Here is a 24,959-nt window from a genome sequence, read left to right on the forward strand (position 1 = left end):
TATAAGAAACTACCTAATCTATACCCTTTTTGTAAAAAATTACCTTATGTAAAAATTTTTGCAAAAAATTTACCTTATGTAATACAATTCTTTGCAAAACACTACCTTTTAACGGTTTTTAGCCTTTGACCGTTAAGTTTAACCTTTGACCGTCACGTGACCCTTAAGAGGAGACCTTCTTCTTCATTTGATGAACCTTCTTCTCCAAACTTAGATTTTTATTGATATTCCTGCTGTGCACCTAACCTTGTACCATCTTGACTAAATTTAAAAATTAAACACAAATATGTCGAGTAGTACAACCAGAAAGCCAAACAAATGATGGGTGAAACTGAAAGTATGGCCAAAATGAAGTGGGATAGGGATAAAGGGAAAGATACCCATGATAATCAATGTCAGCAGCCATGGATGCTAGTTTTTGATGAAGCTTCCATGGCTGCAAGTTCTTCTTCTGGACCTCCATTGAAGAAAATCCACAGTCCTGAAAGACAACAAATCCCTACAGATTGGCAAAATTCATTAAACCCAGATTCAAATACTTTACAATATCCTAATCTTGCTTCAAAATTGACATTTCCATTTGCATTTGAAGGTTCCTCTAATCAAACTAACCCAATCCCATTTTCCCTTCCAAATCCTCAATTAATACCTCAAAATCAACAACAACAAACAATGATTTCATTTGATCAAGGCTACAGCGGGCCTGGGTACGGGCATGGGATTGGGTACCCGTATCAGAATCCATATTTTCCGATGGGTTCAAGCCAACAATTGCAGCAGCTTCAATATTGGAGTGAAGCATTGAATTTGAGTCCGAGAGGGAAAATGATGATGATGAACAGAGGGAAAAAAGATTGTACTGTGCTAATTTGAAATAACTAAAAAGTAAAAAAAAAAAAAAATTGCACTACACATTCGATCTGAAAGAAAAGCTTAAAACAGTCGGCATGTACCTCTGCCAAGAGAAAAGCGATTTGTTTGTCGGATTCTGTTAGGAGATCTAAGACATGTAAAGAGGATGAATCAACCGAAAAATTATCATCTACAAAACTAATGTTACACTCCTGAGCCGAATCTGCAGCATTTGACAATCATGCAACAACTTTGTCTTTGCAGCCTCGGCGATTTCACTTCTCTCCATCTCTTGCCGCAAGAGTTGCTGAGAAAACAGGCAGCCATAAGAGCAAACGAAGATGGAAGGATGGATAAGATTATTTAGCACCAATTAAGTATTGCAAAAGACAAAAAAGCTCAAAAATAAGACATGAATAAAATCATCATATGCAAGAGCTATAGGAGTTTACCAGGAAGTGTTTAAAATAAACCCATTGAACAGATATTTACCCAACCTTGTAACCGAACCCGACTCAAAATGAATTTAAAATTATATAAAAATAAACGTGGACACAAGACCCGATTTAAAACTGGCCTGAAACATGTGACCCGAAATCGATCCAATAACCCAAATGAACACCTTATACGATAGTTTTACAGATATACATCCAAATTCCAATGGTTCAAATGCTTCTCTTTTGGGTTCATATACCATGTCAACAATGCCAAAGCCTTAATCTCGACAGCGATTTGAGGTTTGAAATATCATAAATTCATGTCATTAAGTGTCACTTAATGATTTACTCTAATACCACAATCTACTGTTAGCCTACAATGATGAGTATTTACTCCAACTTTTTCGGAATCAAACACCCATTTTTGCCTCACTACTCTTTTGCAACTACCCTCAAAACTTTTCCCACAATTTTACGGTTAAATCAGCACTGTTCCAAGTTCTCTAAGTCTAAATGAGAAAATTGAATGTTCTGAGAACGTTTTTCTTTAAAAGTTTGAACTAGGCAGAAGAACCACGCATGGCTCTACTCATCCGTGAGTTAGCGACTGAAGTAGCCAAAAAAGATAACCATCTTTAGATCACTAATATCCAGCCAAAATGACTAGGTGAAGATTGATTTAGTGATATAAAGAAATCATTCAAATAGCCAAGGATGACATGATAAATGGGGAATGAGTTACTATCAATACATAATTCATTTATTTCTTCGCGAATCGCGAGTCCGAAAATGCGTACTATGGTCAATTTTAGGCTTTTTTTTTTGTCATTTTATGTGAATCGCGAATTAGCCAGTGAATCATGTAACAGTGGTTACTATAATTGGTATCTCTTTAACCATCAATCCAACAATTACTACTTGGCTCGCATAAACATCTAAAATAATGCAAATCCAACCAGTTATTAACGGTAACAAAAAACATGAGAAGTTAGGAAAAGCTCTGAAAAGGAAAATATTAAAAACCACAAGAAAAAGTAACACTTTCTTAAAGAGCAAAAGCCATAACCTACCTCCACTTCGGTTTTTTTATCGTTGAGTTTTTGTTTTAGCTCAATTTGAGATCTTCTTAGGGATTTAACCTCTTTAACAAGCACCTTGATATCAGATTTAGATTTCACCTCTAGCTCTTCATGTTGCTTTAACAAGGTATTAAGATTGTCTTTCGTAGTTTCCAACTCCCGCAGCAGTTGATCCTTCTCTGGGAAAGCCGATAATCTATCCATGGAGTCGGACGGTAATTTAGCATCCTGGAGTTTTCCAAGTTAGGCAATGTAGTTCATAGATATATGAAGGAAAAGAAGTACCGAACTCGAGAAACAAGAAGAAAATATGATCAAAAAAAACCTCTTGAGATTTCAACTTGATCTCATATTCTACCGACGTAGTTCTTCCATATCCCACTGCATTTTCGTAATCCTTTCTTTTTCAAGGGACAAAGCATGTTGAAGGTTTTCTTTACTCTTCTCTTTAGTAGTTTCAAGTTCAACTTCCAAATCTTTGACCTGAAGAAAGCAAAATAAAAGCTGACTGTCACAAACAATGTCACATGATTTGCTAGTTTCCTCACGAATCGCGAGTCGGAAAAAGAGAATTATGGTCAGATTTAGGCTTTCTTTTTTTGTCATTTTGAGCGAATCGCGAATTTAAAAAGCGAATTAGCCGTGAATTATGTAACACTGGACCAAGCACTTTCTTGATCTCTTAGGAGGACAAAACTAACCATTGAAAACACAATAGTAACAAAAACTCCATTACCTTGGTCATAAGAAATTCTTTGACGGCAACTTCTTGATTCAATCTAGTTATAAGATCCTCCATATCTGTTTTCGCAGTCCTCAACCGACACTGCATAATTATTAGAGTTCGATCTAATACAGGCTGTTGATCTCTTGGAAGAACAATATCTTCGGCATTATATCGTAACTCTGAACGACTAGGGCTCCCCATAGTCGTAGAACCCTCGGCTCCACTTGGTGGGTTAAGTGACATTTCACTAAAAAGGTTAGCTGCCCATGAATTTGACGTTTCACCACCTCTATATGAACTTAAATCGCTACCAACACTCTCATTCGAAGGCTTCCGAAAATGGTTGACAAGTTTAACAGGATCCGTCTCGATTGAACTTCCTGCCCTATCAACAGTTGCAGAATTCAAAGCATTCCCATTATCCGTAATATGTTTACTTAGCAATTTATGCGTTTTGAACATTTCCAACTGATCCAGGATACTTTCTCCCATCAACAACCCTTCATCGATATTAGACATGCTGCACTTGGCTATTGTTTCGATTGGATTTGTCGAATCTTCGTCCAATGTTAACTCTTCTAGACCGATTTCCGAGACATCATCTCTCCCGATACTCGGACTTCCAAGTTCAGATGTTTCATAAGCAATGTCACTACCATAATCTGACACAATTGATGAACTACCAACACAAGGGCAGTTAAGCTTAAAATTGAGTGGATTTGATCTGAAGAAATACTGCTGGTTGTAGAAGGATTTGCTTCAGAGGGCTGCTGACTCGCTTCTTGAAACGCTAGAAAAGAAATGGCGGACGGCATCGAGCAAAGATTCTAGAGGCTCTATTTATTTCTGCGATTTCTTTTAAAATGGGATTTTTCATTATATTAAAAGATAAAAATTTTTCCATTTCGAGAAAAATAATTCAAGACAAAATGTATTGTAACATAATATTACTTCAAATATAAAAAATTAAAAAGTGTTGTTTAGAACCGGACCTGAATAGCACCATTTAATATTTGAGGCCCCTTATTTCTTGAGGTCCTAGGCGGTCGGCTACCCCGGATAGCCTAAGAACCTGCCTTCAGCTACTCATTCCTGTCCAAAGTACAAGCTGCATTGGCCACTTTATTATGAAATAAAAGTGATTTTACATTAAAAAAAGCAACATATATATTAATTGTAAACATCAAACGTCATTTATATTCATGAACATTAAATGTAACTGCATTTTTTTTAATAAAAAACTTGTATTTTAATGAGGAGCGAAATCTATGATCATAGTACCTACATGATCTAGCAGCTGCTTCGAGTTCGAGAAAAGATGCCACAGCCATACTCCTTCAAATATCAATGTCCGAAAGAAGCTTTGACATCCACTCTTCCAAAGAGCACCTTCGCTGCAACCAAATGGAGAAGTTTTTCAGTTATTCATTATGTGAAAAAATTTATAACTGAAAAGATGCAAGACATATTGAAAATATAATTAAAGAAAATTATAAACTTGAAAGAATGATGTTGTCATTAAGGCCGACCGATCTGTTAGAACAGTGTAACATAATTTGCCAGTTAATTACGATTTTTTTAATTCACGATACGCTTAAAAGTACCCTAAAATAGCCCAAAATCGACCGTAATTCGCTTTTTTTATACGCATTCGCAAGGAGATTAGTGAATCATGTGACAGTGGTTTAGAAAGCAGATGACCGCTTAGCAACAATACTAACCTCTTCCAAAAGAGCCCTGCTCTTCATTCTCAAAAGACCCTTGGGGGGAGCAGATGGGAGGCTTTTCTTAGGAAACACCTTTTTCAGCTGCAAACAATAGCTGAGAGGTGAGTAAAAGATGATTATTGGCTCAGTATTCTGCAAGAATTTTGTGCAAAAAAAGTCTTTCAAAATCTTCTACCACATTAACGGATAGGATAGAGGATAAAATTTTCACTCACATTGGAATATAACTTTAGGAAATCATTAAATCTCCTCAATACTCCTCGTGTAGTTGTAACTCCTGCTGGTGATTGGACACCAATCAAAACCCTGTAAAACTATTTCGAAAAAGTTCAATAAGATCAGTAATCACCATTACATGGGAAGTTAGGTAAAGTTTACAGATAGCAACAGATATGAGAGAAATCCGCTGAAAGTATAACTAATATACCCGATGTCTACCCTAAATCTCACTGAGTGATTGAGCCCCAACACGTCCATGCATATTGTTGGGTCAAAACTACATAGTATGTCACGCATGGAAAATAACACAAGGAGCACAAGTGACTTTTGAAGAACCTTGGAAATCGGAATACCCCGGAAAAACAAAAGGAACAATTTATGTAATTTGTTACACAAGGAACAATCATCAAATCTCCTCATATTCTTGTATATATAAGGAAGGGAAACGGAGCATTCGTGCTTTTTATTGAAAAAGTGTTCATACACATTCGGGAGTTTTTGAGTACGCTTGAAATACTTCCCTATCAACTAACGCAACACAGTCTTACAAACTTCCTAATACTATTTATAGCTATGTTCCGTTTCACTAATTCCATTGCTCCAAAGTTAAAGCAACGTGGCCATCACAGTGCGCCACCCCAGCCCTTACAAACACCTTAACAGAGCCAAGCACCACCACCAATTTCTCCCCAGCATTACATAGTATTGCCCTCGTATTTAGTAGGGAAGCAAAGGCTAACAACTCATGACAAATAACACAGACAAACGAAATATGATATTGACATTTACTCTTAAAAGCTCTCACATAGATTTACGTAATGCTACAATCTCAATGGGACATATGAGTATACTTTATTAGACATCTCACTTTTTGCGAGGTTGGATAAGGAATGCTTGAGAGCCGTGATGAGAAGCTATTTATCTAGCACCTTATATGGTTAGGGCGTAAAATCCAATCTCCCTTAAAGATCTCAGACAATATAAAAATAAATGACAAGCTGCAGAAAGGAAATAGACATATTTCTTTTCATTACAAGATAAAAATATAAAAAAACCCTCCCAGATAGATGTGCGAGAAGCATCTTTCATTTACTTGTCCAACATCTTCCTAATATTTTGCATATATACCCAATAGGCAGTAGTTCACAGTTTTTCAAGCTAAACCTATCACCATTGGCCAATGTCATTGACGGCCGATGTAAGTAAGTGCAATTGCCCACTCGGGTCAATCACGGAAACAAAAGACCTTTTTTGAAATTGGTTGTCCAACTACATATATCTGATAGAAAAATATAATTATCAGAATTAAAACATCTAACCCTTGGCATAGATAAACATTGGAGGGACATTCAATTTCTGTACCACAACAGGATCCGAAGCACTTGAACTTGATTTTGGAAGCGCTGCCCAAGAAGGAATGGTAACACTGTAACTCCATCCAGAGCACGGATCATGAGGCCATACAGTGTCACGACCACCCTACATCAGTAAAATGTTTCCAGTAGAAAAAAAAATATAAACTTGAGCAGGAAATACATTCAGTAAAGTGATGCTTATACAGTATACTTTACAATCAAAATAAAAGCAAGATCATGTTCGTTTCACCGTAATAAGAGGTTAAGGTCAACTAAGTTCTAAGAATATTGGTCAGTGATAGCAATTTCATTTCACAAATAAAAATAATTTTCAACAAATAAGTTTAGGAGTTGAAGTATATAGAAATAGTCTAAGACACAAACAATTGTGAAGCAAAGAAAAGTTTCCATCACAAAACAAGGATTGAGTATTGTAGTTTATGAGGCAAGTCCAATGTCTTTTGAAATCACATAAACAAGTAAGCTTTAACGGGAGTACGGAACAAACACTACTGCCAAAGCCATAATCCCAACAACCATCAATGAACAAGAATTGATTTAATTCATCCTTAAAGCGACATTCTTAATTCATCTCTTCCGATATTGCGTGCACAATTGCAATTTGGATCACCTCGATCCCTACATCAAGCACACACTATGACACACTAATACGAGCCATTGTTAAATTATAACCATATACATGGCCATACAGTGAAGTATAGAAGCTTAAATTTAAAAAGCTTACCTAGGCATGCCTAAGATGAAAGCCTCGGGAGAGCAATGGATTGACCGACTTGATTAGGTTAAATGAGGGATTTCATTGAGCGACCATTCTACAATGCCTAGGTTGAGCACCTTGTAGTATTTTTAGAGCGCTTTTTGATCTTAGTATCAGAAGGAGCTCATTTGATGCAGGAATTCACTATGTTTTCTATTCTATTCTTTGTTTGTCTTCTCTTCTCATTTTCTATCTAATTCTTTTAGGTTTTTTCGATTTTGCTTTTGAAGTTATAAATTAATTTATAAAAGTAGGTGCCTTTGCCTCCAGGGATCCTTACATTCTTAGGTTGCCTCTCGCATTTTAAAACTGAGGTGGGATGAACTGGCAAGGTTAACAAGAAAACAGAAAAGAAGGATTGTTGCATTCCATATCATGAGTTGACTTGTTTTGCTTTAAGTCGTCAATCTCATCATTTAGTTGGGCTTTGACATTGTTGCTGGCAATAAGGAGTTTTTGGAGGGAGGTTGAGAAGAAAGGGAAGACTAATGGGAACCTGGATGCTATAGGAGGTTTTGGTTGATACAAGTTATTGTCCAATACAATGTTTATACACATTTAGATTCTCTACATAAGGCACTTTCATGTCTTCATCATCCTAAAAATTTTTCTACATTCTATCTTAAAAAGATGATATTATGCATAATGAGCAAAGCCATCTATCCAACATCCTCATTCATATTGATTTATCTAACACAATCAAAGTCCTAAGTCTCTCCCCAAGATCCTTATTTCGATAGGGTCAAACTTCAAAGATTATTGTGCTTTGGTTTTGTTAATGGACTATATAGCTCATCAAATCATGTGCATGAAGTTGCCGATGGGGTTTGCTATCAACAGTTCATCGAAAACAACCTCTTTGTTAAAAGTAACTAAGGAATCCGACCCCTAAATCTCGCCTAGATGGGAGCCGCTCAATGGCTTGATGGCATTGGGATAACGGTATATTGATGCAAAATGACCATGGTCACAAATATCACATTCAATTTCAAGCCAAAGGAAACATCATACGATGATCATCAATTTAATAACAAAGATAATATAATTTAATTACATAAATTAAATTGAACACAAAAGATCTCATGGAGTACTAAATTTGATAGATCCAATTAAATTAAAGCATTGATCTTTCACAAGATGAAGTAGATCATTAAGCTCAATTACAGTCAACAAGCAACTAAAACCCATCCATCTCACTATCTACATCACTACGTAAACCCCACAAAAAAACCAACAATTGCAGTAAAAATTACCCCAAATTCACAATACTAATAGCAAGATTATGATTTTATCCATTAAAATAAGCAAAACCCAGAAAAAGAAAAGTACCCAATATTTAGGAGGTGTACTCCAATCCATCCCCATAGGTAAAGGGGAGGTCCCATCATGGCGATGCTTTGGTGGACTCCTCCCCCTAATCATCTTGATCCCTTGTTTTAATCCAATACCCAATGATCAGGTGAAGTTGGGAATCAAAAATTGATAATCCTTGTTAGGGTTTTTCATGATATAATCAAATAAAATTGAATAAAATTGAATTGCATGTGGGTTTGATTTGTGTTTGTGTCACTATGTATTGAATAGTAGTAGAAGAATTGATTAAGAGAGGTGTTGTAAAAGAGAGGAACAAAGAAGAGGAGTCAAGAATACAGAAATTAATTAGTTTCCGACGTTGATTGGAAATTGGAATGTTCGTTACAACTTACAACACACAACACAAACGCACCAAAAAAAAATCATTATGTTAAAAAGACTTGGAAACAGATACAACTAGTGTAGAAATCAATGCAATGGTTTTTAGCGTTGATAAATATAAATATGCGATATTAAAATAATAAAGTACTCCGGAGATATTATGCATTCGAAACATTCAATTTTGACAGTTATATGTATGAATTAACTCTATAATTTTGGAAATTGTCAACGAAATATTACACATTACCTCCTTCGTTCCAAATTAGTCGCAACATTTGCAATATTTGCACTATTTACTCATCATTCTTAATTTGTAATTAATTCTTAATCTATAAGTTAAAATATAGTCAAGTGAGATCTTGTTTTATTTGTTTCGAAGCAAAGATTAATAATATTTAAATTTCATAATTTTTTATTCTATATAGTTAGAGATATTAAGAATTGAATTAGTACATTGAAATACGTGAAAAAGCAAATGTTGCAAGTAACTTTGAAGTGATGAAGTAAATTATATTCTTTAATATACTTATCTAATTATAAATAAATGCTAGTCAAAGATATTCTTATAGTAAATATATTGGTCAAAATCAAATGTTATGTCATCTTTCTTTAGCCAACAAATGAGTTCTATTTGGCAAATCCTCCTTAGTTGTGACACTTGAAATTTTCCAAGCTTTTTAGTATTCCTACAATGTAATGATTTAGGATAAGAAATAAGTTTTAAAATGAAAATAAATAAATTCAATTGCATTTTCCTTTGTTCGCCTATTAGAGTGTTAGTAACATAAAACAAGAGATTTTTGTTTTAATTTTTAAGTACACATTTTGGCAAATAATAACAACAATAAAAAAAACTCCGTTTTATTCGTTATTAGCAACAACAAATAAATTTTTTAGCAAACAAGTGCCCTTCAAGTCTAAAAAGAACCGCTTATTTTAGAATTAAAAATTTCCCAAACTGAATTTGAGATTTTTTTAAAAAAAAAACACTTATTTTAAATTTTCAGTTGAAGTATTGGCCTAAAGTTCAACATTATGGTGGGTTGACGATCTGCAGGATAACCGAAATATGGGCCACCATGATGTTATTAGTTGTACAAATTCTCATTAAATAGCCTGATAGTATAAATTATGAGAATATCAGTCTTTTGTTTTGAAGTCGTCTCACAGAGAGATGATTATTCACAATAGTAGTTGATTCTTAATTAAAGTGGTTGAACTGTTCTAAATTAGGTTAAATAGTCCAACTAAATTATTAAAAAATCAACTCTCGAACATAAAATACTCACCTAGTTGTTTGATGTTCAACACGTCATTTTAAATGTAAAAATTGACATTTAGATATTAAAATACTCACTTTAATAATATAAAAGAGCCATTGTGAACTTAAAAAAATCCACTTTAGTTGTTTAGCATCTACTTTATAAACCAAAGTAATTTTAACGATAAAAGTGACGATTTAATAGCCAAATATGAGATTGTGACATATTACAACTCAAAATCACTATTTTAACCACAAAGTTACGGTTTAAACAACGAGAGCTACTATTGTGAGAGATCATCTCTTGGTGAAACGACCTCAAACAAGATGTTTATATTCTCATAATATATATTAAATGGGCTATTTAACCCAAATATAAAATGCATCTATTAATAAAATCGTCTAAAATCTAAAATGACAATTTCAAAACTTTGAAAATGAGGGTTCTAACAACCAAGTTAAAGTTGGGATCAAGTTAGTTTTGTGGTATGATTTTCTTGAAAAAATGGTAGCATAGCTGCTTCTTTTGCGTTGTTTGACTTGATTAACGTTGATCATTTTGAAATTATTCAGATTATGTTTTTAGGTAGGGCCGTATAATATAAATTACTCCATAAATTGTTCAAAAAGTTTTGTATAAGACCGTTTCACAGTGAGAAGGGCCCATACAACAAGTCCAAGCTATTTATGTCTAAAACCCTTTAATAACTTTATCACAAATTTTTGTATAAGAAGGTCTCACTGTGAGACATGTCTCATACTTGGGTTTTTTTAACAGACACATAATAACTGTTTGATTTTTCTTTTAAAAAAATTGTTAATTGTAACTGCACTATGCTAAAATCTTCTTGATTTGATAACTGCACGGTAAAATCTCCATTGCACGGTAAAATCTCCTTGATTTGATTACTGCACTATGCTAACGCCATCAATAATTAGCCTTCATTGCACAGTAAAACCTCCATTGCAGTTGCATTTGGTAACAATTTCTATATTCATGCCATTGATAATTAATCATCGTAAACAAAGCTATTCATTATCAAACCTAAGGGATGAATTAATGAGTAAGTTTGATTTGTTTACAAATCAATCATCAACAAAACATGAATTGATCAACAAAATCATGAACAATAACATATTTTATTTTATTAAAGATGTTAATTGATCACATTTGTTGTTTATTTGGTGTATCAACTGTGAAGTGTAAAGTGTGAATTGATCACCTTAATTGATTACATTAGTTGGTGTACCATTGAAATTGTTGTTCATAAGGATAAGGTCAAATTATAACTGGATGACTTATATTGTTAAATTCTACTGCTTATAAATAATCATTTTAAGGTTGTATGTCATGACCTTAGTATGACTACTTATAGTCTTAAACTAATGACTTACATAGTTAAAGTGATTATGTAACACCCCTGAATTTCCAACCCCTGAATTTCCAACCCCTAAGGTGCCAATGATCGGAAAGTGATCACGGATCGTCATGGCAAGAGGGTCTTCTTCTACGCCAAGTGTCCCAACAATCACCCGGGGAAAGACTGCAATGGAAATTTGGTGAAATGCAAATATTGTGGCAAGCTGGGACACCGAGAGTACGAGTGCTTTTCGAAACACGGACATCCAACTCAACAACATGGTGGTCAACAAAACTCCAAGCTAGAAAATTTCAGAAACAACAAGAACGGAAATGATCACAGTGGTAGGAATCAAAGCCATCAGAGGAATTGGAATGGAAACCGCCCTACTCAAAGTAGCTTCAAGTCAGGAGGGTTTAATGGGAACAACACCGGGACTGGCAATGTAGGAGCTAGTACGGCTGTAGCTCATTTAACTACTGGAAGGTTGACCACTATCAATAGCAAGAAAGCAGAGTCGGCGAGAGATGTGGTGACAGGTACGTTCCATGTGAACTCTGTACCTCTTAAAGTATTGTTTGATACTGGAGCATCTGATTCTTTTGTATACACATCAAAGATCAAGAGGTTAGGATTAAAGAACCCTGAATCCACCTCTAATGTCGTGGCGATTCCATCGGGAGAGTTGTTCTAGTGTACTAGGCTATATAGCGGAGTTCCTTTGACCATAGGGAAAGTCGTTTTCCTAGTGACTTTTATGAGCTTGACATGGATGACTTAGACATCATTCTCGGGATGGATTGGTTAGGCCATTTCAAGGCAGAGATTGAGTGCGATAACAAAAAGTAAGTCTTTTAGGGCCTAAGGGAAAGAGGGTAAAGTATAGTAAGGGCACTCTAGGGTTACAGGCTAAAGTGGTATCATCTTTAAGTATGAAAGGATTGCTGAGACAGGGATTACCATGTTACTTGTGTCATGTTCGAAGGATAGAAGACAAGGTTGTGACCCCTGAGTCTATTCCTGTCGTAAATGAGTTTATAGATGTCTTTCCAGATGAAATACCTGGAATGCCACCTACTCGAGACTTTGAGTTTACCATAGACTTAATACCGGGGGCGGGGCCCATATCTAATGCACCTTACAGGATAGCACTAGCAGAGATGGAAGAATTGAGAAAACAAGTAGAAGAGTTGTTGGAGAAGGGGTACATAGATTACCGTGAGTTGAACAAGGTTACTGTAAAGAATAAATACCCTCTACCGAGAATTAGTGACTTGTTTGACCAACTTAAGGGAGCTGGAATGTTTTCCAAGATTGACCTGAGAACCGGCTATCATCAATTGCGAATTGCGGAGAGAGATATACCAAAGACGACCTTTTGGACTCGCTACGGGTACTTTGAATTCACAGTCATGCCATTTGGATTGACAAATGCACCAGCAGCTTTCATGTGTCTGATGAATCGGGTATTTAGTGCTTGTCTTGATAAGTTTGTCGTGGTCTTCATTGATGATATCTTGGTGTATTCGAAGGATGAGGGAGAACACAATAAGCACTTGAGGAAAGTATTGCGGATACTTTGGGAGAATCAATTGTATACCAAAGTTTCTAAGTCTTGAGTTTTGGCTCGAGAAAGTATCATTCCTGGGGCATTTTGTATCTAAAGAGGGAGTTACTGTGGATCCATCTAAGATTAAGGCAGTGAGGGATTGGCCTACACCGAAAAATGGGATCGAGATTCGAAGTTTTCTAGGTTTGACTGGTTATTATAGAAGATTTGTGAAGGAATTTTCAAAGATTGTCCGATCTATCACCAATTTGATGAAGAAAGACAAGAAATTTGAATGGACTGAGGAGTGTGAGGAAGCATTCCAAACATTTAAGGAGAGATTGACTACTGCACCTGTTTTAACCCTTCCAGACAGCACATCTGAATATCTTGTGTATAGCGATGCCTCGAAAAATAGGTTAGGGTGTGTAATAGTCCGGGTTAAAGTGAACTGGATAAATTCACACAAATATGAATTTCGGTCCACACATCGAAAATTAAATTAATGTACTTATAGGACCGATAACGTTCTAATGATAAAGAAATAAAATATTAATGACGAAATAACAAGACAACGGAAGTCTAAAATTACAACTTGAGAACCTACTGGCCTCTTCAAACCAAATACAATCCAATTCAAAATGTACTCACTTAAATAAAAATATAAAGTTTGGATAGATAAAATTCTAATAGTAATTTCGGCATGATAGTCAGCTCGACTACAAGTTCTATTAGAAGAGTCCTCACACACTAGTCCCCACCTACAAGTCAACCTACTAGTCGTCGAATGACAACATCATAACAAGTTCCACAGCACATAACAATACACGTCAGAGACAACATATACACACAAGTAATGAGTTCATCCTAGCATGCGAAGGCTCTATTAGTTAAATGTCACGTTTGACTTTCCGAACCCCAACTCATGTCCTTGCCGTCCAGTTTGGGTCAACAGAGTATTCTCAAAATTTTGGAGAAATACACAAGGGAGAGCTAATCCCAAGGCAACCTCCGACCTAAGACGTTGTCCGTTCTGTTCGGGTCGTCAAAGGCAAAAGTATGCATACCCTCATGGTGACCGTAATGATCCAAACTGCCATGGGAATAATAACAATGATATTCCAATTCCAATTAAATAGCCCCATTTGGGTAACTACACAACCATCCTCAAATTTCAATTTCTTTACAAATTATTTTGGGGGTCTAAATCTTACGTGATAAACCACATCACAATATAGAATGAATACAACATTACTTAACATAACCTATTACAATTGTATGGTCTAAACGTGTACCTTAGTAGCACGATCAAAGCAACTCAAGCGCTTCGCGATTTGACTCTCAACTCTTATGAATCGAGGTCCTAAACTGTAGCAGGAGCGGCACTCTCGATACATAATTAACATTAATAATTATACTTAAGATAAGTAATGTGGAAGTGTAAAACGCCAAACTACTAAAAATCATTTAAACTAAAACCGTTCAAAACATAAGTTAAAAAAAATCTTACAACTGAGAAAATATAACATAAGGTTTGCTTAAATACGATAAAAAAACATAAGTACAATATAGTCATCATCATCAAGTAAAATCAATGCAGCTAAGTCCTCGATAGAATAATTAAAGTTGCGGCCTGGATCGAAACCTGAGCTAAATTTTCCTGCAAAATACTGTCATACATAATACGGATGACATCCGATTAAATCGGTCAGTGATAAAGCCGAGTATAATCTCCTCAACAAGCTTATGATGCGATAGTTAAATCATGCTTACAAAATAATCATCAAGCACAATATAGAAGGTTATTACTCATTATTGACCTTTACTAAGCCATTAAGTTACATTTTCAATACTTGCAGAAGTTCATTAATGCTACTAAATACTTGGTAACCTTAATGCTTATTTAACCATTGGACATTCCTGTATGGAAGTGGGATGACATCTCCATGGTCTTTGTTTTGGGTTTACCAAGGACTAGGTCGGGAAATGATACCTTATGGGTGATCGTGGATAGACTCACCAAGAGTGCAAAGTTCATCCCGATGAATAATCAATGGGATATAGATCAGTTGGCTTGAGCTTACCTTAAACATGTTGTGCGATATCATGGTGTCCCTAGGTCTATAGTGTCTGATCGTGATACTAGATATGTGTCAAAATTTTGAGAAGCATTTCAGGCAACTTTGGGTACAGAATTCCTTAGGAGCACATCTTTTCATTCGGCTACAGATGGACAAACTGAACGCACGAATAGGACACTTGAAAATATGTTACGAGTTGTAGCTTTGGATAGGCAAGGATCTTGGGATGAGTGCCTGGACATGGTCGAATTCTTATACAAGAATAGTTACCAAGCAAGCATTCAAATGGCACCTTTCGAAGCTTTATATGGTCTTTGTTGTCGTATTCTAGTATGTTGGGATGATTTCAGCGAATCTGTCACTCTAGGTCCGGCTATGTTAGAGGAGATGACTGATAAGTGAAAATGAGTCGTGGAAATCTTGAGGCGGCCCAAGATCGACAAAAAAGTCCTACGCAGATACTAAGAGAAGATCTAATGAGTTCGTCGTAGGGGATTATATATTGTTGAAAGTCGCGCTGATGAAAGGAGTCATGAGGTTTGGCAAGAAGCGCAAGTTGAGCCCAAAGTTTATAGGACCTTATGAGGTCACCGAGAAGGTAGGAGAGGTCACTTATAGACTAGCATTACCCAATGAGCTGGGTAAGGTCCATGATGTGTTTCACATTTTGCAGCTGAAGCATTATGTCCCTGATAAATCTCATGTATTAGATCCCGAGCCGTTAGACCTTGATGAGAATCTGTCTTATGAGGAGAATTCTATCGAGATCTTAGACTCTAAGGTGCGTAGTACGAGGAGAAAATATATAAAGATGGTGAAAGTTATATGGTTTAACCAGCGCACACAGGAGGCAAGTAGGAAACTGAGGATTTCATGCGTGAGAAATACCCACACCTTTTTCCCGAGGTTAGTGAGTTACGGGGTCGTAACTAAGTTTTTAAAGGGGGTAGAATGCGATAGAATTTCGCGCGTTTTCACGCATTTTCTCCTCTACGACATCAACCTATTACAAATTTACATGCTTTTGATTGATCGTGTTGAGTCAATTGTGTGATATTTACATGCTTTTGATTGATTGTGTCGAGTCAATTGTGTGACTTTTACATGTTTTTGATTGGGTGTTGAGTTAATTTGGGTGATTGACTATTTTGATAGATTGAGTATCCTTTTGTTAATAATGTTAATAAAGTCACGATCCTTGAGTCAATTCTTGAGCTTAAAATGGTTATAACACCTTCTTGAGTTATGATATATACAAATTCTCATGATTAATACCTTGGTTACTCTAGTTTCAAGGATGAAACGTCTTTTAAGGTGGGTAGTTTGTAACACCTCGAGATTTTATGACGTCATTATTTAATATATTTTAATAACTTTTGGTGATTTTATAATTATACTAAATTATTTTTGAAATAGTTTTAATAAATTTCTTTTATACACGAATTAAATATCAACACAATTATATTAGAAAAAATATAGATTTGCGATTACTAAAATAAAGAGGTTCGAAATTAAATTATTATTTTATTATAATTTGTGAACACACGAAGGTCCCTCACAAGAAGATGAATCTAGATAAATAAATAAATTAATAAATAGATAAATAATATAAAAAGGATGAGTTAGGGTTTTATTTTAAAAAGACTAGAACACTCCTTGCCTCACAAGTCTCACGCCATTACTTCTCCTTTCTCCCTCATTCCCTCCTTCTCCCTCACGGCTCACCACCACAACCAGCAGCAACAACCTCCCCTCCTCCCCAACAGTTGCACCTTTCTCCTCCTCCACTAGCAACAACTACCACCTCCACCCTCCTCTAACAGCAGGCAGTTATAGGCCTCCCAAGAGCAGCTGCTGCTGCGTTTTTCCAACTCCTGCAGTGGCGGCTGCCCCACACGACCACCAATTGTGGTCCACTACCACACTACCCACTTTCCTCTTTACCTCTTCTCTTGTTTCATCTTAGTAAGCCATCTCCTTTTTTCTCTAATTAATTTCTAGTTTTTAATTGGAGTTTTATTAAGTGTATTGAGTTTGATGTTGGTTTTGTGTTGATTTCATTGAATCTTTTTGTGGGTAGGAGTTTGATGGATGAATTGAACATATTTATGATTTAGGATTTGAAGTGTGATTAGAAATTATGGGTTGTGTGTTGATTACGAATTAGTTTCTTTGAATCTTAGTATGGGTAGTAATTAAACATGTTATCTTTGAACAAAAAATTGATTAGGGTTTAATTTAGGAATGAAATTTTAATAGTGTGTGCTCTTATGTTATATGTTGGTGGTGCGATGATTGATTTGATAATTTCATAAGTTGTTTTAAGGTTTAGTTGTGTTAGTTGTGATTATGATATATTTAGTTAGTAATGATTTTTATTATAATTGGCTATAGAAATGGTTTTGGTTGTCAATTGGGAGTAATAGTCGCTAATTATTGTGAGTTGATTGTTGTGAATTATAAATGCTCGTAATTATTGTAATGGGTGACCTCCTGGGAAGTTTTCTCGGGCGCGCACGAGTGAGGCCAAAGTGCGCTGGAAAGACTTGTGTTGGTTTGTGGGGCTAGTCTACAGTCTCCATGAGTAGTCACCGGCGGTCCGATGGGCCGGGGTGTTACATGCATAATCTTCGTAAAGCCAAGAGCATAATGTCAACTTATCGTCGATGGTTGCTAAAGTTACTTGTCGTGCTGTTTTGATTATACTTCTTTCTAGCTTTGGAGAATGTAACAAATGATATCGCGATTCGATAACTCTAAGATTTGCCTTATCGTTATATAAGTGTTATATGAAAATTGTAAGGCTTAGATGTGATTAGTTATTTTCAGGTAATGCGAACCGACATACTCAAAATTAGTTGATGAAAAGGAACGATTCACATATACTTTTACTTTTAAATTGGTGAAAAGACTTATGTTGTGCTGAGTTAATGATTTTGACTTGTATTGAATGAGTTGTGTGCGTGCTAGAGTAATCAAAAACTCATGTTGAATGGGTGATAGTGGTTACTTGGGCATTTAGTTGGTATGACAAAGTAGTTAAGGGAACTTATTAGTTCTATTCCTAATTTGTATAGGTTCTCAGTTCATAAGAGGAAAGTAGAACCTTACTTGGGTGACTTTTGTAACTTTTGGTCGCGCAGTGACGCTTGCAGGTACGTACACGCAGTAATTAATTATCATATTTATCGTTTTAAGGTATTATCAATATTTCATGTTTATATGCATCGTATTAGAATTATAGAGCGCCAGAAAGTAAACTATGCTATCGAATAGTCACAATAGTGGTATAAGCAAGTAGAATGAAAGCATTAGGAGACTATGAGAACAAATTTCTGAATAGTAGAGAACGCACTATAGTTGTGTGTGGTATCGAAGTAATTCCCTACTTTTTGAGCCTTGATTATGATTAGTTGGCGTGACTCAACTGGATTATGTCCGGTTGATTTAGTAGTCCCCTAGGTGAGATCCGACGGGATCACCGTAAGGGGGGTATAAGCTTACTTTTGTCATTGGGTGTCGAGTGGCCGATACCGCCCCTTGACCGAGGTGTTATCATGTGGGACTTGAAAACCCCAATATGGTGGCCTCTTCACTGGATTGATACCCCAGTGTGTTAGGTTCCCGAAAGTAGGACCCAAGAGGGTCAGCTGAAGGGGGTATGAGCTCATACTTTGCCATGGGCGCTGGGTGGCCGATAAAGCCCTTGGCCATGTCAGTATGCCATGAATAGAGAAAAGATCCACTACTTTTGAATATATTTCGAGGGATAAGTAGTTGAAAGAGAAATCATGAGTAAATATAAGTATTTAGACAGATGAGTAGATTCGTTATTGCTGTGCTATGTCGTCGTCTATCTCCTTGTTCTGACTCTAATCGTTATAAGTTCACTGATTACTGACGTGTATGTGTTTGTTGTTGTTGCTATGATACATTTGGCTATGGTCATTATATTGAGCAGCAGGAGGATCATAGTTTAGCATAACAAGTATAAGCGCTTCTTTTGCTTTGCATTGGGGAAAAGAATGGAGAACGATCGTAGCAATTGTTATACAAGTTACCTAATGCTTTATAGCTCTTATATTACTTGTAAAGTTTTCTTTTTAGAGTTGTATAAGTCTTTTGTATGGAGCCATGTGACTCCTTGTATGATCCATAGTCCCACTACGTAGTTTTTGGATGTAAGGCAGTAAGAATACTTCTTTGGTATCCGTCAAAACCGATGCGTTAACACTGGAACCACGATCCGTGTTAGAGTTGATGATTTGAGAAGCTGACGATGATTCATTCCGCCGCGACACATTTTTTTTAAAGGCATTGAAAGCCTTAGATTAGTTTAGTTATGTTATCTATCTATATAGCGCTGCCACATCCTCAGTTTTTAGTTGAGATGCTGCCGAAATTTCCACTCACCTTTTTCTTTAAAGACTAACCTTTGATGTTTATTTAAATTCTTTTCCTTTTCTCTTTATGTAACACCTGAATTTCTTCCTGTCCTTCACGATCTAGGTTCCGTTTAAGGGGTTGAAAATTCAGGGGTGTTATAGATTACCTACTACTTATAAATGCTCGTTTTAATGTTGTATGTGATGACCTTAATGTAACAACTTATAGCCTTAAAGTGATGACTTATATAGTTAAAGACATTACATATTACTGATAACTACTCATTTTAATATTTTCTGTGATGACCTTAAAGTGATTACTTATAGCCTAAAATTGATGACTTATATATAATATTAAAGTGATGACTTAAAAATACTTGTTCATTTCTCAAGAAATTATCCTTTTAATTGTCTCCTCTTCATTCATTTTCTCCCTTGTGTCTTAAGTTTTGCAATATTTTTCTTAATAGTCCATTCAATAGATTTTGCTTTATATTATTTTTGACTATTATACGCAAATTCTTTTCTTTAATTTGAATTCAAATATTTAATTTATTTTTTTATCTTATTTATATATTTAATTTATCTATTTATATTCATTTATATATTTAATTTATCTATTTATATGTATGGCTGTCGATTAATAAGGATAAAGTGGACTATCGTTCAGGGCCTTAAATTTTTTAGAGTCTTAAAATATTTTTTCATATACAAATTTGACATAAACTTAAATTAAATTTAGATATAATTTATATTTTTTGCTATTATATGTAATATGATTTATTAGAGTTTTTTAAAATAAAATAGTGAAAAATTAACAATACAACGCCAAATTTTTTTTCACTTTAATAAACGACTCTGTCTATATGGAATATTGAGATATTATTAATGTTAATATGTTATGATTTATATAAATGAAGTATTTTTCAAGTTTCAAATCAATGGTTGTCACAAAAAGGTGAAAATACATTCGGGTAGCTTGTCTTATTATTAGTACAGTCCAAGTGAGCTGTGGACGTTGGTCATTCCAAGTCCAAACATTATTATTCTATAATTATGGAAGGTCTCAAATCTTCTTAATTATTGATTTTACTTGAATATTATTCCATTTGTTTTGTATCATTTTGAAAATTACGTTTAAAATATTTCATTTAAGGAAGGAGAAGTTTAACATAATTTATGGCATTTTTATCTACCTCATTTAACATACTTTTCTATTTTCCTGCTATTACTTTTTAGTGAATGAAATACACAATGCAAGAATTTATAAAATCAAAAGTGAGTGACTATATCACATGCATTTAGTATTTTTATTGAATACTAGTATAAAATATCGTGCAATGTACGGAATTCTTAGTATGAAAATATATATATAAATATCATTTTCAAAAACATATAATAATAAATATACTATATAATAAAGATGAATTAATAAATAATAATTGTTAAAATAGGATAATATGACATTTATATATGTGTAACAAATTTAAATAGTTTGTAGATGAGTAAAATAAATAACAAGTTGATTAATTTTATTTGTCACTTAAGCCAATATCAACCAATAAAATTCTTTCATCTAGCGTGGCTCTGAAAGAATTTTTCAGTCTTTTTATTTATTGTATTTGTCATTTAAGCCAATATCAACTAATAAAATTCTTTCATCTAGCGTGGCTCCAAAAAAATGACACGTGTTTTTCAGTCTTTTTATTAATTGTATATGGTATGATGATTATTTAAAATAATTTTTAACACTAAATCAGTCTAAACCTCAATAATTATTTAGTCATCTAAATATTTCTTAATTTATTTTGTTTTTAAATTTCTATAAAAGATATATGATTAATATTTTGTTCCCTAATTTATAATTTTAAATTTATTAATATCACCTAAAAGATTCTTAATTTTATTGTTTTCATTTCTCTTATCATTTATAGATTAGAGTATTTGATTAGTTGAAATAATTACTACAACTAAATCAGTAAATTTTAACAAGTTAATTATTAATTGATTGTCAAATTTTTAATTAATGTAAACTAGTCAGTTATTCAATTCAGTTAGTTTAAATACTCCAATAGAAATATTATACATGGCAAGTGTTCTAGAAATTTAACACTTGACTTTTCACAGCTTTTTTAATAGATCTATGATGATATGGTTCAATTAATTATTGATCAAACAAAATAATAATACAAGTCATCAACTAATAAAAGAGATCAAAATAACCCTAAATATATTAATCCAATGATAAAAAAACAGAACATTTGCATTTTTCACTCAATATTAAATTACATTTTTATCTTTATATTTCATAACTTTTCAAATTAATTAATTACATCATTTAATATTATATTACACCTTCAATTTAAAAATCATACACTATAACAAATTTAGGCTTTATTGACATTTACATATACAGATATACCACTTAAGAGTGTTGCAACATTTAAATAAATGCCACTAAATACTGTATAAATCTATCACCATATAGAGTAAACGTGCGTACTTAATTTAGTACTTTGGTAACTTTAAGCAAAATTAGAGTATATATACTTGATGATGTCATTAGTCTTCAAAACAAATCTCATTTTCTTGACCTACTAAATTGTTAGTTTCTATAGGTCTATTTCCTTTAAAAAAACTAGTTATATATAAATCAAGCTCAATATAATAATGTTTTGAATAAAAACATCACGTACGATAATAAAATAAAACATGTGGGGCATGAAAAGAAAGGTTGCTTGTAAAATTTCACATGCACGTAGAGTAACTTCAGAAACAATAAAACAAAAACCATAATTTCCGAGCAGTACAATGCAAAACCAAAACATTAACAAACAACACAAAAACCTATTAATAATACATTATAATTTTTTGTGACAGATAGGCCGAGAAGAGAGAAGAGATAACAAGAGTCAAAGTTTAACTCTTTCGGTGAAAAATGATACATATTCCAACTTTCCAAATTTAAATAAAAGTACATTATATTGAGATTACAAATACATGCAAATTAATTGATGAAGAATAACAATTTTTAAAATAACTTAGCCATATTATAATTATATATATCAATGTTCATATTGTTATGAACTTTGCTATATAATAATAGTAATCCCAATGGGCTAGGCATAAATGCAAATTAAATGATAATAATGGGAAAAAAATTTCCCATCTTTTTTTTTAAACAAAAAATTTTTGTGTTTTTTTTACAGGTAGACTGAGGTAAAGGAACGGCTAAAAAGGGGCAATGAAAATCAAATTCATGGGTCCAATTTAGGAAAAGTTCGTGGTCATGCTTCATTGAGATAAGACTCGATTCTCCTTAGCTTATTGGCATTTGAAGCCATCAGGAAGATCTTTTTGACAAGCACTAAGAAGAACACTAAGAGTAACTGGAATATTTAAGTTAATGCCAAGAATATTAGCCTTAATAGCAGTACAAAGGCAAGCAGCGGCTTCTAAATCAGCAAGTCCTTTAATTAAGGCACAACATTTAGTCCCAGAAGGAGGGTTTCCTAAGACTACATGAACTAGCCCTAATACATCGGCGCAAACACCAAGTTTAAGAGTGTCAATAGGGCACTTGTCCTTAGCTGGAGTTGGGGTGGTGCATCTGCAACACGCCTTGCTTACGGGTGAAAGGGTAAGGAGGGAGAGGATGAAAATGGTGGAAATGAGCCTGGTTTTGGTAGTAGCCATGGAAGTGAAAAAAAGTTAAGAGAAAAAATGAGAGGGTTTTTGAGGATATTAGGTTTAGGGTTGTGAGTGAGAAAAGAGGGATTAAGGGGGTGTCTTTATAAAGGGAGAGTTTGTGGGAAGATATGAAAAGTGTTGAAATAATATGAGTTGGATGTGTTTGTTAGTTTGTGTTAAAATTAATTAGTGCCATGTGATATATTGGTCCTTAAGAAAGTGTTAAAAATGTTTTTAAATAGTGAGGAATGCAAGATATTAATATAGGTGGATCGAACACTCATTTTTATATGTGTATGTAAAATTAATTTAATTGTTATTTTTTTGTGTTACATGTGACACAGTTTTATAATATTAGTTTTTTTTTATCAAATGATTCAATCTACAACCTAAGAGGCTTAATGACGTAGATTATCAAGGAATCAATTCAACAAAAAGTTTAAAGTGATGGTTGAGGCCTAAGGATATATTATATACTCTAACACGCCCTTCACACGAAAGACCTATGGAATAGAAGTACGGATGCGACGCATGCCCTACTCATACCTGGCACTAAATATTCTACTTTAAATGAGAGGTGGTTGAGAATCGAACTCGTGACCTCTTATACGCAGACTTTTGATACCATGTCAAAGAACTAACTCAATTAAAAATTTAAGTTGTTAAAGCTCCTATTATAATAGATTTCTCTATCTATAAAATGAGTGAAAATAGTAACAAGAGCAAGAAAAAAGATATGAATGGAAGAAGTGGGGTATTGTCAATTGAAAATCACCATTCATAGTTGATAGTTGTCTCATTTTGAATCACTCCTTTTTTACTACATTGGATACTAGTGAAATCTTGTAATTAATTGCTAGTGTACAAACTTCTTTTTTGTGGTGGAGAGAACAATAACTAAGGAATAATACTCGAGTAATTTGGGCAAGGTGAAAGAGGTTAGTATCCTCTACTTTACAATGCCTTTATTAGCTTGTTTTTACTAGAGAAACTTGATAAATTAATGTGGCTCTCCTCTCTTGTTTCTTGATGGTGTATACATACCTCTTCATCACAATGTGTTAAGAACATCCGTTTTAATAATCCAACAGCTTTTACTCATTCTTTGATGAAAAATTTCATCTTTAGATTAATTTTTAATAATCCAACCTTTACTATTAGTTTACTGGCAGCATAATCTTTTATTTTATAATAATTTAATATTTACCCTTAATTTGCTATCAGCATACCCTATTAGTATGCAGATAGCAAACTAAAGGCAATTAATCCAAAAATGAAATTAATCACGGCGGATGGGTGAATGAAAGATTAGATTAGATTATTAATATTAATTTTTTTAAAAAGATGTTAAAAGAACAAGTAACTTTACAAAATCCAAATTTCAATTGTTGAGAAGAGTTATTCTCCTTACTAGCTAGGGTAATTATTTAATTAGAGTGTGATTTATTAATAGGTCGACTTAATTATTTCGTAATTTTTTTTTGCAGCTTATCTTGTCAAACTAAATCCTTGTATACGAAAGAAAAAAAAGTATTTTATACCATATCAATTTATCGAAACAAGTGGTACAAAACAATCCCAAGTAAAAAACTTTATAGTCATTTGAACAAAAGGAGTCATTCTCGGAAATTTCTGAGTTGTAATGGTTAATGAGGTATGCGGTATGCCGGGTTAATTTTGGCAAACCAAATAATTCAACAATCATCCATGGATTATCACGTGTAACGCGGTCTATAACACAGGGGTCGTTATTAGAAGGGCCT

The 24,959-nt window shown here is 34.1% G+C and overlaps 3 protein-coding genes across 3 annotated transcripts; 1 reads left to right on the plus strand and 2 right to left on the minus strand.

The window, feature by feature from the left end:
• Positions 1 to 718: 718 nt before the first annotated feature.
• LOC130803335 (PX domain-containing protein EREL1) lies at positions 719 to 8,884 on the minus strand. The gene is given in 12 exon segments (XM_057667543.1): positions 719 to 1,069; positions 1,072 to 1,159; positions 2,360 to 2,596; positions 2,694 to 2,725; positions 2,728 to 2,851; positions 3,105 to 3,782; positions 3,785 to 3,885; positions 4,381 to 4,489; positions 4,817 to 4,903; positions 5,038 to 5,136; positions 6,404 to 6,520; positions 8,504 to 8,884. Coding segments are annotated over 12 exon segments (1,956 nt in total). The 5' UTR covers positions 8,597 to 8,884; the 3' UTR covers positions 719 to 878.
• A 2,306-nt stretch (positions 8,885 to 11,190) lies between these two features.
• Positions 11,191 to 15,118, plus strand: LOC130802480 (uncharacterized). Its single transcript, XM_057666499.1, has 6 exons — positions 11,191 to 11,194; positions 11,587 to 12,118; positions 12,223 to 12,336; positions 12,477 to 12,957; positions 13,097 to 13,480; positions 14,972 to 15,118. The coding sequence occupies exons 1-6, from the start codon at positions 11,191 to 11,193 to the stop codon at positions 15,116 to 15,118; spliced, it is 1,662 nt and encodes a 553-aa protein (XP_057522482.1).
• Positions 15,119 to 22,403: 7,285 nt separating this feature from the next.
• On the minus strand, positions 22,404 to 23,275 carry LOC130802763 (14 kDa proline-rich protein DC2.15-like). The gene has a single exon (XM_057666822.1). It carries the CDS (start codon positions 23,200 to 23,202, stop codon positions 22,831 to 22,833), a length of 372 nt encoding a protein of 123 aa, XP_057522805.1. The 5' UTR covers positions 23,203 to 23,275; the 3' UTR covers positions 22,404 to 22,830.
• Positions 23,276 to 24,959: the final 1,684 nt, after the last annotated feature.

Source organism: Amaranthus tricolor, chromosome 16 (genome assembly GCF_026212465.1).
Source record: "Amaranthus tricolor cultivar Red isolate AtriRed21 chromosome 16, ASM2621246v1, whole genome shotgun sequence".
Taxonomy (NCBI): domain Eukaryota; kingdom Viridiplantae; phylum Streptophyta; class Magnoliopsida; order Caryophyllales; family Amaranthaceae; genus Amaranthus; species Amaranthus tricolor.

Bases quoted from the DNA above. Each gene is read 5' to 3' on its own strand.
- LOC130802480 (XM_057666499.1), top strand. The intron at 12,337-12,476 runs GTAAGTCTTTTA...TCATGTTCGAAG, and splicing joins ATTGAGTGCGATAACAAAAA to GATAGAAGACAAGGTTGTGA. The intron at 12,958-13,096 runs GTATTTAGTGCT...TGTATACCAAAG, and splicing joins TCATGTGTCTGATGAATCGG to TTTCTAAGTCTTGAGTTTTG.
- LOC130802763 (XM_057666822.1), bottom strand. From the start codon at position 23,202: ATGGCTACTACCAAAACCAGGCTCATTTCCACCATTTTCATCCTCTCC.